The sequence below is a fragment of the Hibiscus syriacus genome, unplaced genomic scaffold (assembly GCF_006381635.1).
Source record: "Hibiscus syriacus cultivar Baekdansim isolate YM2019G1 unplaced genomic scaffold, ASM638163v2 tig00110429_pilon, whole genome shotgun sequence".
Taxonomy (NCBI): Eukaryota; Viridiplantae; Streptophyta; class Magnoliopsida; order Malvales; family Malvaceae; genus Hibiscus; species Hibiscus syriacus.
The window spans coordinates 4,566,180-4,579,059 of record NW_024062733.1 but is presented as its reverse complement, the minus strand read 5'-3'; the positions used below and the strand labels follow the sequence as shown (position 1 = coordinate 4,579,059).

At 31.5% G+C, this 12,880-nt stretch overlaps 1 protein-coding gene and 1 long non-coding RNA gene across 2 annotated transcripts; both read left to right on the top strand.

Moving 5' to 3' along the window:
• Nucleotides 1-9,114: 9,114 nt before the first annotated feature.
• On the top strand, nt 9,115-9,821 carry LOC120124869 (cytochrome b5-like). Its single transcript, XM_039143439.1, has 2 exons — nt 9,115-9,267; nt 9,351-9,821. The coding sequence occupies exons 1-2, from the start codon at nt 9,181-9,183 to the stop codon at nt 9,669-9,671; spliced, it is 408 nt and encodes a 135-aa protein (XP_038999370.1). The 5' UTR covers nt 9,115-9,180; the 3' UTR covers nt 9,672-9,821.
• Nucleotides 9,822-11,223: 1,402 nt separating this feature from the next.
• On the top strand, nt 11,224-12,404 carry LOC120124938. The gene is made up of 3 exons (XR_005516315.1): nt 11,224-11,313; nt 11,747-11,849; nt 12,386-12,404. It is a non-coding gene; the product is annotated as an uncharacterized LOC120124938 (long non-coding RNA).
• The last annotated feature ends 476 nt before the right edge of the window (nt 12,405-12,880 follow it).

The following is a 12,880-nucleotide window of genomic DNA, read 5'->3' as shown; positions in this document are numbered from 1 at the left end:
TCGGGTGAATTTTCAATTGAGATGCAATTTAGAGGAAAACATGAAGCTACATTGGAGATTAAAGAGTGTAGCATCAAAAGCCATGTTGATATCCATGTTACAGAGTCCAACCAGAAAACATATATCCGAAGTGTGTTAAATATGTCCCAGAGTTCAAGTAAAAGATCAAAGCTTCGAAATTTAAAAGGCAGATGATTAGGTCATCACAAGGTAATGTTCCTCACACATGTTTCTGAAACTCCATTGAACAAGACCACCGACTATTGGACTCCGATGTAATATGGCAATACGTGAAGGTGTTGGTTGAAAAAAATTCAAGGATCTCTTGTTCAGTGTTAGCTACATCTATTCGAAGCCAGTTTGGATACCATGTAAAATACAACAATATTTTGAATGCAAAGGAGATGGCAATAGAGCTTACGCATAGATATTAGGATAAATCTTACAATAAGCTACCAAATTTATTACAAGCAGTGAAACGATTTATCCATGAAACAATAATGAAGTCTCAAACCATGCATGCATACAACGAAGAAGGTCAACTTGTTCCATTGAAGAAAATATTTTATGGATTATTTTGAGCATTCAAGCCATACATATAAAGATTTTCATTTTGCTATTGTATGATCCAAGTAGATGATATGTGGTTGTATGGTCAATATAAGCATATATTGTTAATAGTAGTTACGCAAGATTGTCAACGAAATATCTTCCCACTTGCATTCGTTATTGTTCAAATAGATACAGAAGCCTGTGATTTCTTTTTAACCAATCTACATCAATATTTTGTTCAAGAAAATAGAGTTTGGTTGATATCCAATCGAGGAATAGGCATTTTAGCGGTAATTAAATGACCAAAACGTCGATGGATACTTCCGCATGCATATCCCACATTTTGTATTCGACATATTGGTAAGAATAGTATCGACCAGTTTCATAACACTCGCATTCGTAGAAAGATAGTAAACATTGGTAAGTTTTATTTTCAATATGCTATTTTCCCCTAAAGAAACAAAATATACGGCTCCCATTGGCGAAACGAATGCATTTTTGGGTGACTATATCCTTATTTTCTTTAGCCACCCAAAATTCAAAAGAAAGACTTTTAGAGAACACACATTCTTTTCTCTATGAACCGCCGAACGATCACCACTCATTGGCGCGTTCCACCGCCACTCATAGTGGCTGGTGCTCGAGATAGATATGTTAGAATCAAAACCTAATTGATATAAAATAATCAAGATTTAATCATGTCAAACCATCAAGAATAAAAATACTAGATTAGCAAAAGCGTACATGAATTAATTGATAGGTTGAAATTCATGAATCTTTCTTTGGTTGTGATCTTCCAAGAAAACAGAGTTTCAAGTATAAAATATCTAACGGGGATAAGAGTAAATACGAGATTCTCTATTTCTCGGGGACCATAACACCTTTATAAAACTAATTTAAGAATCAATTATTGTTTTTACTTATAACTCTGTCCCTCGTCAAATTATAAATACAACATTAATAGTATCTACACTTTTATTTTCATGACACTTCTAATATCTTATGACTTTATAACATAATTTGTCACTTAATTTATGTAATATTTTATAATAACAAAATACATTATAAATATATGCTCATAATTATGGATTTTAATCCAATAAGATAACCCTAAATGATCATCTTAGTCCCCTAAACCCAAAAATAAGTCTACTTCTAAAAAAAACCCTACGATTTTATATCTAAAGAGTTACCTTTGGGTAATTTGGATCTCCGGTGACAATTGAACACTATGATAAAAAAAGAGCACACAAACGATCACGAACGATGAGGCTTTGAAAAAGACTGTTGGTTTCTCTTTCCTCTCTATTTGTTCGTTTTGGTTGCTAATATTTCGAACGTTTTCTTTTTTTAGGTTTGAATGCTATCGTTTTTTCTTGCGGTTCGATTTTTCTTTTTCTTGAATCTGATTTTTTCAATTTTTATATGAGTTCTCTGGTGGGTTTATTTTTGGTTTTCTAAGACACTATTTGATTTTTTTTGGTTAAAATGACGGCCCTCCTATTTTTTGTTGTTGGGTTTTTGTATATTTTTTTCAATTTCTCGTCCTCCCTTTATTTGTGTGTGTGTGTTTGCAAGTTATATCAACCGAATGAAATTTTTCCTTTCTCTCTCGTGTGTTGTAGAACGTTGGAAGATTCTATCAAGGCTATTTTCAAACTGTTTTGCAGAGGGGGAGGGGACGAGTGGTCTCACTGCTGCTCGTGATGGTCATGAGTGACCAAAAGAGGGCTAGAAGGGCTTGCTGTTGTGGCTGGATTACACGTGAGGATGCTGAAGTGGATAGTTACATAGTGGTGGATGGCGACACAGAATATTATGTTGGTGGCAACAGAGGTGGATGAACTCTAGCGTTTCAAACCCTAGTTCATTTAGACAATCTATATCGTGAATCCAAAAGGGATCCATGGCTGATTAAGACTCGCAATAGTTGATGAAAATTAGGGTTTTAAAACGCTAATTGTTACAAAAAAATCTAAGCGTTTGGATGATGGATCAAATTGGACGACTAAGATTTCTCTACCTTGGTGGCGCAGATCTAGGTTTAAAAACCCTAACCCTCTTTGGTTTTTACGCGTGGACGTCCACCTTTTGGGCTTTAGCTGGTCATTTGTTGGGTTATTGAACTGTTGGGCTTTCGTTTTGTAACAGACTTAATTAATCTTTGGATTTAATTTGTATAGCCTGCAAAAAAAACAAATTTTAATAATATTAGTGTTTTAACCCTTTTTATTTCAATATATTTAATATTTGTAATAATTAAAATCTAACCAAACCCTTTAAAATATGTATATTAACTATAAAATAATTTAATAATAATTAAATAACGAAAAATATATATTAACCTTGAAACATATATACATATATTTAATTATAAGGCAAAGAATAATGAGTCTATCTATTAAAATCAATATGTAATAAATATATTTAAAAATTCAATTAATAATAATTTTAATTATAATAATAAAAAATTAATATACTATAATATAAAACTAAATAAAATTTGAGATAAGACTCGAACAAAAATGAGTGTCTATAGCGATGAAGGCTCTTGAATTACTAAACATGCCACATTTAACTCCATACCACATGGCTAAATCATTCGAAAATTTAGGTGAATTTTCAGTTGAGATGCAATTTAGAGGAAAACATGAAGCTACATTGGCAATTAAAGAGTATAGCATGATAGGCCATGTTGATATCTGTTTTACAGAGTCCAACCAGAAAACATATATCCGAAGTGTGTTAAATATGTCCCATAGTTCAAGTAGATGATCAAAGCTTCTAAATTTAAAAGGCAGATGATTAGGTCTTCACAAGGTAATGTTCTTCACACATGTTTGTGAAACTCCATTGAACAAGACCACCGACTATTGGACTCCAATGTAATATGGCAATACGTGAAGGTGTTGGTTGAAAAACATTCAAGGATCTCTTGTTCAGTGTTAGCTACATCTATTCAAAGACAGTTTGGATACCATGTAAAATACGACAAGATTTTGAATGCAAAGGAGAAGGCAATGGAGCTTACGTATAGAGATTAGGATAAATCTTACAATGAGCTACCAAATTTATTACAAGAAATGAAACGATTTATCCATGAAACAATAGTGAAGTCTCAAACCATGCCTACATACAATGAAGAAGGGTAACTTGTTCCATTGAAGAAAATCTTTTATGGACTCTTTTGAGCATTCAAGTCATACATATAAAGATTTTCATTTTTCAAATGTATGATCCAAGTAGATTGTATGTGGTTGTATGGCCAATATAAGCATATATTGTTGATAGTAGTTACGCAAGATTGTCAATGAAATATCTTCCCACTTGCATTCGTTATTGTTCAAATAGATACAAAAGCTTGTGATTTCTTTTAACCAATCTACATCAATATTTTGTTTGAGAAAATAGAGTTTGTTTGATATACAATCGAGGAATATGCATTTTGGCGGTAATTAAATGACCAAAACGTCGATGGATACTTCCGCATGCATATCCCACATTTTGTATTCGACATATTGGTAAGAATAGTATCTACCAGTTTTGATAACACTCGCATTCGTAGCAATACAGTAAACATGGGTAAGTTTTATTTTCAACATGGGTATATCCATTTCTTTAATTGATAAATAACACAATATATATTATGAAACATGATATGAACTACACCAACCAAATTTTGAAAAAAGGTTGTAAATTTTGAAGGTGATTTATGATGAGCGTGTTTGGAAGTGGGCTTCAAAAATCTCGCGAAAAAAAATGGTCGCAAGCATACGATTGTGGTCGACAGTATAGACACATGACAACAAATTTTTCCAAGGCCATTAATTCAGTACTAAAAGTTACGTCATATCTCAATAATGAGTGTGGTGAAAGAGATGTACTTTAGGTTGGCTAAGGTTTGGTCCGTTAAAGGGAAAGAGATTGAATGTCTCATAAATAGAGGTCAAATTTGGGATCCTATAGTGGTGGAAGCAAATGAGCGCTTGACAACCTCAATGCTTGTTCTCAACTTCGACCGAATTGAACATACTTTCATTGTGGCATACATATGTCGTAACGAAGGAGTAGAAGGTCAACCATTTAGAGTTGATTTATGACATAGATGGTGTGATTGTGGTCATTTTTAGGAATGGAGATATCCATTTGCTCATACAATCACTGCATGTATGTATGCCGGTATAAGCGCATACATTTTTGTTGATGAGTGCTTACACCTACAGAGGATATTAAATGTCTATAGTTATAAGTTCAAACAGACCCCCAATGAATCATATTGGCCAAAAAAGATCATGAATAGTGGTTGCCAAATCTAATGCTTCGTAGAAGTCCAAATGGTCGACCTGAGTCCAGTAGTATTCATACCATTATGGATTTCCATATTAGAAAGAAAACTCAATCGAAGAGATGTGGATTATGCAAGGGTGAAGGTCATTCAAAAAAAATTCAAAATCTACCAAGATATATACCTCATCGGTAATCATATTTGTATTTGTATTTGAACGAATATTTGAATTTATATTTTTATTTCAATTTAAATGAATAATGAATGAATGTTTGATTTTGTATTTATTTTTTTAATTAGTGTGATAGATTTCCACATTTTATTTGAATGAATGTTTGATTTTTCCTATTTATTTTTTTGAATAAGTGTGATGGATTTCCATTTTTATTTGAATGAATGTTTTCCCATTTATTATTTGAATGAGTGTGATGAATTTCCACATTTTATTTGAATAAATGTTTGTCTATTTATTTTTGAATGAGTGTGATTGATTTTCATATATTATTTGAATGAGTGTGATAAGTTAAAACGAAATTAAACCATCCCAAAATTGACGGTGTAACAATACACCAATATTGACAACCATCCCAAACATCTTGCGACACATATGCAATAATTTCTTCATCTAAGTACGACCTCCAATTAAACCATAAAATTAAAATTTAAAAAAATTAATTAGATGAAATTATAAAATTATAAATAAACAAAAATAATAATCAATAATATATTATACATACCTTCTTTTTGCTATGAATGTCGATCTTCGACCTAAACTCTTTAATATTATTACAAACCAATCTCGTTCTTTCCATTTTATGCCTCAATTTGTATATCAATAAAAAAAATATTCATTAATTATTTTTAATCAAAATAAATAAATCAAAATTAAGATTTTAAATTAAAATAGAGAAATTATTTGTATGCGTTTATGGTATCTAATATTCAATTAACGCACTGATCAAACTCGGGACCAACTTGTAATATTGAACAAATGTTACATAGTAAAATCCAGCATCTTGCAAGTTATTTCAATTGAATGGTGAGGCTTATCGAAAATATTGAGTTGATGACGGAGAAATCGCTACTCGTCTTCCTACAATTAACTAAATCATGAAATGAATCAATTAATCAAAAAATAAACTTCTAGTATTTAATAACAATAATTCGTTCTCAAATAAAATATATATTCTATTAAATAATAATAACAACATCATTCCCAAATGGCTAGAGATATGTTGATCGTCAAGTCTCAACAGTTGATTTTGTTCTGCCATTTGAACGAATATGAAGAAAAAAAAATTTTAACAATAGTAATTTAATCTAATTATTAATTTAAACAATAACAATTTAATCTAAAAATAATCTAAACTAAATAATTTAAGCAACAACAACAAATTATCTATATTAATTTATGAACAAAATAATCAAATACAAAAAAAACTTACCTTCAAATGTAGTTATTTCTTTGTTTCTTTCTCTCTCCTTTCTTCTCCTCTCCTTTCTCTTCTCTTCACTTGATTTTTTATTCTCATTCGTATCACTCTTATATATCCCAAAACTTGCCATCCCCGTCTACAATATTATTGCAACATTATTGGTCACCAATAATCGTATCATTTTTACTGCTATGCAGTGTCATGCATACAACTCAGTGGCGGATGCACTAAGCCCCCATATGGGCAAAGTACATTCAATTATTTTGGAAAAGTGGTTAAATTTAGTTTAATGTGTTAAGGAAAAAAGAAAAAAATTACAATTTTTGCATATATATTATTTTTAAGAAAAGAAAATTAAAATTTTAGACTCCCATTCTTAAATTTCTGAATCCGCCACTGATACAGCTTCACGTTGATAACAAGTTTACCGGAGATAGACAATAGAAGAGTGAGAGACACATTGCAATCCTAACGTCTCTTCCATTCAACTTTATGTAATAGATGCATTAGTATTCAGCACTCATCTTTATTCAACTAGTAATTTAAAAAAATCGACATTTTATTGTTATTTTTATTCATACTATAATTATGGTTTGATATTATTATTATTATTATTATTATTATTATTATTATATTTTAATTATTAAATAATTAATATATTATAAATAATTATATTCAACAAGTCGAATAGATGGACTAATAGAAAATAATTCATGTAATGAAGAAGAGATGGATATGTGGACTAAAGAACATTTTCATAAACTTAAGTAGCTCGCCGTCTTGGACTATTTATTTAATTATAGTTTTAATCCTCAAAGCCGAGTAGTCAACGAAGCAGCCTTGGTATAATTAATAAGATTGATGTTTTAGATCAGAGTTTCATTCTATATAATTATTTTGAATTAAAATAATATTAATTAGATTATTTAATTCAAATATTTATAGCAGTTTACATATTAATAATATTATTGACGGGTCTACAAGTATTTAAAAGTGAGAATTAAAATCTTAATTTTCTTCAATTAATTATTTATTGATGTTTTCATCTTGAAATTTTATTTATATTTAGTTTATTCAAAAATTTTGTATATATATATATATATATTCTAAAAGATATTTTTAAATCTATTACTGAATAATACCAAATAATTGTCTAAAAATATAATAAATGATAATATTAATCCTCAAAGTTTACCATAGAATATGACAGCATAAGAGATTTGGGAACCGTGGGCGACATTGAAGTATTGGTTGGTGACTTTTTGGACAAATTTTTTAAATGGGGTCTTTTAAAATATAGCAAAATGGAATTTGGAACATTTTTCTAACTATGCATGTTGTTTATTATATTCAGAATAATTGTAACATACATTCTTAAATTAAGATTTTAGTTTTAAATTGATCTCTAAATTTTTAAATGTTTTAATTTCATCCTTAAATTTTTATTTTTATTTTAATTTGGTTCCAAACTTTTAAATCTTTCAATTTCATCCCCAAATCCTTCCAAATATGTAATTAGTTTCAACCTAAGTTTATTTTTCTCCAAGCACATTATAATATAGATTGGTCTGACAAATTTTTTAACATGAGATGTGATTAGTATATACAGATAATTTTGAATGAAGTTGAAGTGTTCAAAAAGTGTAGAGACCAAAACATAGTTTGGGGATGAAACTAAATTGTTCAAAAGAATGAGAAAAACTTTAGAATGATAGTCATAGTTTAGGGATGAAATTGGAACATATAAAAGTTTAAAGATCAATTTAGAATGAAGTTCATTGTTTGAGGACGTGTGATGCATTAACTCTTATATTCATAGAAACAAGTTGTAGTTACTAAACTATAAATTTTAGCCCTCAACTTTAATCTATTTTTCATTTTGGTCTCTAAATTTTAGTAATTTTAATTTGATCATTAAACTTTTAAATTATTCTTGTTTTATGTATTAATGAGGTGTTGCGTTTTAATTGGTTCAAGATTTTTTTAGTAGTTCTAAAAATTGAGGGTGAAATTTTTAACGGAATTATAATTTAAGTTCTTATTTTTATTAAAAAAAAGTTAGATATCTAAAATAGAAAAATATGGTATAGTTTTGGGGTACTCTTTCATTTAAGACTTGTACTTTTAAACTGAAATTTGAGTAGCACACGAACAAAATGACATTAATGATAAATAAATTATTATTTCTTAAAGTTCTAAATTCGAACTCTATAAATCCTCATTACCCCCTATTAATCAAAAAAAAAAGTTTGAGTCGCAGTCACTTATGCGTTGGTCAAAATTGAACCAAACGCCGATTATTTTGACACGGTGTAACAAATGAATTAATAAATAAATAAACTAACAAGAAAGAAGTATGAAACTATTGGATACATTTTTTTCATTTCAACGTGAAATTATATGGAAAAATTAATTAATTAAATGTAGCTCAATGAACCTTGATCTTCTTTACCATATTCAGATTTCAGAACTTATTCGATCAATGCATAAATGATATATATTAAGAACAGATTTGCAAAAAAAAAAGAGAATAATCCCATAAAAATAACAAGAATTGTACAACTCAAATTTGGCGGTCATGATTTCTCTTCTCCAATTCTGGCTGCTTTTTTTTTAAAGAATTTTAATTATTTATTTTTATTGTAAAAATTTTAAGTATTGGGTTGGAATCAAACTGGTCAAAAATATTGGCATTTATGAACAATTTGAGGAAGCAGACAAAGACGGAAGCTAATAAAATCATTTCCAGCCCCCCACTCTCTTTGTTTAATCCCTCTCAAGCCTTTTTAACTATATATATATTTGAAGGCTGCTTTTTCTTCTTTCAAGTTTTGCTGAGGATTTGGGTTGATAGTTTTTTGTTTTCTGGGTATCCCGTATACTTTTTTTATTTTTGGGTGAGAAAAAATGGTTTCAGGTGCAAAGACACACAGTTTTGAAGAGGTTGCAAATCACAACAAGATCAAAGATTGCTGGCTCATTATTTCTGGGAAGGTCAGCTCATTTGATTACTGTGTCTCCCTATTTCATAACTGTTTTAATTGCTCTGTTTCACAACTGAGATTTGGCTGCAACAGGTGTACGATGTAACTCCATTCATGGATGAGCATCCCGGCGGGGGAGAAGTCCTGCTTTCAGCGACAGGGAAGGATGGGACAAATGATTTTGAAGATATCGGGCACAGTGATGACGCCAGAGAAATGATGGAAAAGTACTACATCGGTGTGATCGACACCAAAACGGTCCCCGCCAAGCGCACCTACATTCCCCCCCAACAAACCCCTTACAACCCCAACGCTAAGGCCTCTGAATCCCTGGCTAAGATCCTTCGGTTTCTACTGCCCCTCTTCGTCCTCGGCTTCGCTCTTACGCTTGGTCTCTACACCAAGAAAGACTAGGAAGATTTGGCTCTCACTTGCCGCTTTCATCCCTTTTTACTTTAAAACAGAAACCATGTTTTATTTTCCTTTAGTACTGTCTTCAACCTCATACTGGTTCATTGTCCAAGATTATAAATATTGAGCAACTTTGAAGCCTTGTTTGTTCAAATGAATTGGGACGTCCAAATAAAAGTCAAAAGCTATGAATCTTTCAAACGTATAATTGTTCTTTGATGAATAATCATGCAATTTTTCAAACTATAGTGAATGAATACCAAAAGGGTACTATAATTCATCATAGCTTTGATGGATCTGTTATGTGTCTGCCAATCCAAATGAAAAACCAAGCCCCCACAAAGTAAGACAACACAAATATATTTTACGATAATTTATTTTTACTGTCAACGTTTAATAACGAGGGGATGCCCTTGTGCTTACTCTTCTAAGGGTCAGGTTTATGTCTGGTTTCAATATGAAGGTTGCTTTGTTTTCTATGTGGTGGTTTAGGTGAGAGAGTTGTTTTGAGACAAAAATCTTGTAAAGTAGAAGATTTACGATCATTTCCATTAAAATACCACAGAATCCTTGGTTGTGTAGCACTGAGAATGAAACGCTCAATTCTACATTACATATGACATCATATTGGGTGCAAACGTCAGAATGAAGGGTTTAAAAATCCAAAGAAGAAACTGCAACTAAAAAGATTTTCTTTCTTTATTGGCCACAAACAGAAGAAAACTGCAACTGCAGACACACTTTACTATCTAGCACAAAGGTAACCTATGAAGCCTCCAGTTTACGACTGAAAACCTTTTTTCATAAGTCATATCCATTAACAGATCAACTCGGTAACAATAAACTCCAAACAGAGGTTTCAGTGATAAAACAATAAACCATAAACCTCATACTTATTTTTATTATACCTTCAACAGAAATCCATCGAACGATAGCTTATAAGTTACTTAGGAACAACCCTTTCATCCCCCCTGAAAATGTGAGGTTTACCAATCCACCAGAGTTCAATTTCTCACGTCCTCAACTATCATAACAACCATGCCAAGACAAGCACAAAACTTGAAAGAAAAAAAACTTCTTTTATAAAACACAATATAGTAACAAGCAAGGTAATTAACAATGGGGGTGTAGCTCATATGGTAGAGCGCTCGCTTTGCATGCGATCTTTTGAGATTTTTTTTTTCATTTCCACTTTGCGTCTCAGATTGAGAAGATGCCATTCGCAACCGCAGTGATCTTTTTGCTGGCTGTTTGGTTCAATGGTGAGCTGGCATTTACTAACGACATGGGAGAGGCTTCATACGGGCACGTGGCCAAGATTGTGTGATGTTTTGTTTGGGAGATTACCAATACTGTTTCCGAACTAAGTGAAACGAGAAGGAAAATAACTCATATAACCACGTATATATAATAACTTGTTAACGAAATGGAAGGCTTCACCAGAAAACAAAGAGAGACGCGGAGTTGTTAACGAAATGGAATGGAATTTGTTTGTGATTTTTTTTTTGTTGATCATTTGGATTTGACGGATTATTCATTCCGGTTAAAATTTTATCAGGTATCCCACCGGACCAGCAGAGGTTGATCTAAGCCGGAAAGCAGCTTGAGGATGGCCGTACTCTATCTGACTACAATATTCAGAAAGGTTTTAAATTGGTCGTTACGGAACCTAATATGATTCTCGAAAAAATTTGACACATACAAAAGATGTTTAAAATATTTTGATTTATCATGTTCCGTATTGAACTGTGAATTGAAAGCGTGGATATGCTTAGGTAATGTTTACCTGTTGAGAAAGTGATAGAAGTAGCTGAATCGAAATTTTTAGCAGTCAGTAGAACTAAATATGTTAGCTTTTCTATAGCTTCAATTTTATCAACAATATTTAGATAATTTTGTAGGATCTCTGTGATGAGAAGAAAATTCTCTCATGTTATCTCCAATTTTGTTCTTTAGAGTACTGAAATTATGGTGGAAATTGGGATGCTGACTCGAAAGCTTAAACTGTTCTCTCCCCTCCCCCAATTTTTTCTCTCTATATGATATTTAAATGTTAATGTTTTAGTGATATTTTCTAGAGTTAACCTTGCATCTGGTTCTGAGGCTTCGTGGTGGCATTATCGAGCCTTCTTTGATGGCATAGGCTAGGAAATACAATCAGGACAAGATGATCTGCAGCAAGTATGTCTACACTATCTCCTTGCCCATAATTTCAACTGTTTAAATAATCTTAGTTTACGAAGTTTGTTTGAAATGAATTGTTCGTTTATTATCATATATCTTCTATGCATCTAGTTATACTTTCCCTCTGCATCCTGTCTACCAGTGGTGCATTTTGATGTTTAGTTTTAGGCATAATAACAAGATCCGTTTATTTAGGAAATGATCTCTTTATTAAAATTTCTTGCAAACTGATCTGATTTGTTATTACTTCCATGCTGCATAATGCTACATACTATTTTTGCTACCTTAATCTCCTTTTATAACTTCAATATTTTCTTTTGAGTTTCCTGCCTTGTGGGGGTAGAATTAAATATTTTACACTAGTACATATGTTTAAGCCATTGAAAGCAAAGAGATTCTTCATTCAATACCATATACAATAGAATATAGAATTGAAAAGCGTATATATATATTTCAGTAAAAGTTGAGAAAATGAAAGTAGAAAATGAAAACCTAAATAACTTTACCGATGAACGGGGATATCTTTGCTGTAGGTGTTATGCTCGTCTCACTACAGCAAAAGTGTTCTGTAGCGGCGTTTTAAGGGAAAACGCCACAAAATTTAAGCTTTTCGCGGCGTTTATAAAAAAATTGCCACAAAATATACTTTAGTGACGTGTTTTTTTTAAAAAAACGACGTAATAAAGTGGTAATTTAGCGGCGTTTATAACTAAAACGCCACAATAGAGTTGTTTATAGTGACGTTTCTTCAACAAACGCCGCAATAGTTTGTTAATTTTGCGGCGTTTGTATAAAAACGTCGCAATAATGTTGTTTATAGTGGCGTTTGTTCAACAAACGACGCTATATAGAAGTAATTTAGTGGCGTTTATCAAAGAAACGCTGCAATAGGGTTTTTTTAGTGGCGTTTGTACAAAAAGCGCCGCAATATAGTAAAAATTTAGCGGTGTTTTTCCTACAAACGCCGCAATATGTTGTTTATCGTGGCGTTTTTTAGAAACGCCACTAAAAAACCCTATTGCGGCGTT

What these genes read in the sequence shown, in the direction of transcription:
- LOC120124869 (XM_039143439.1), top strand. Translation starts at nt 9,181, where the DNA reads ATGGTTTCAGGTGCAAAGACACACAGTTTTGAAGAGGTTGCAAATCAC. An exon ending in GGCTCATTATTTCTGGGAAG is followed by an intron (nt 9,268 to 9,350) that starts GTCAGCTCATTT and finishes TGGCTGCAACAG; the next exon opens with GTGTACGATGTAACTCCATT.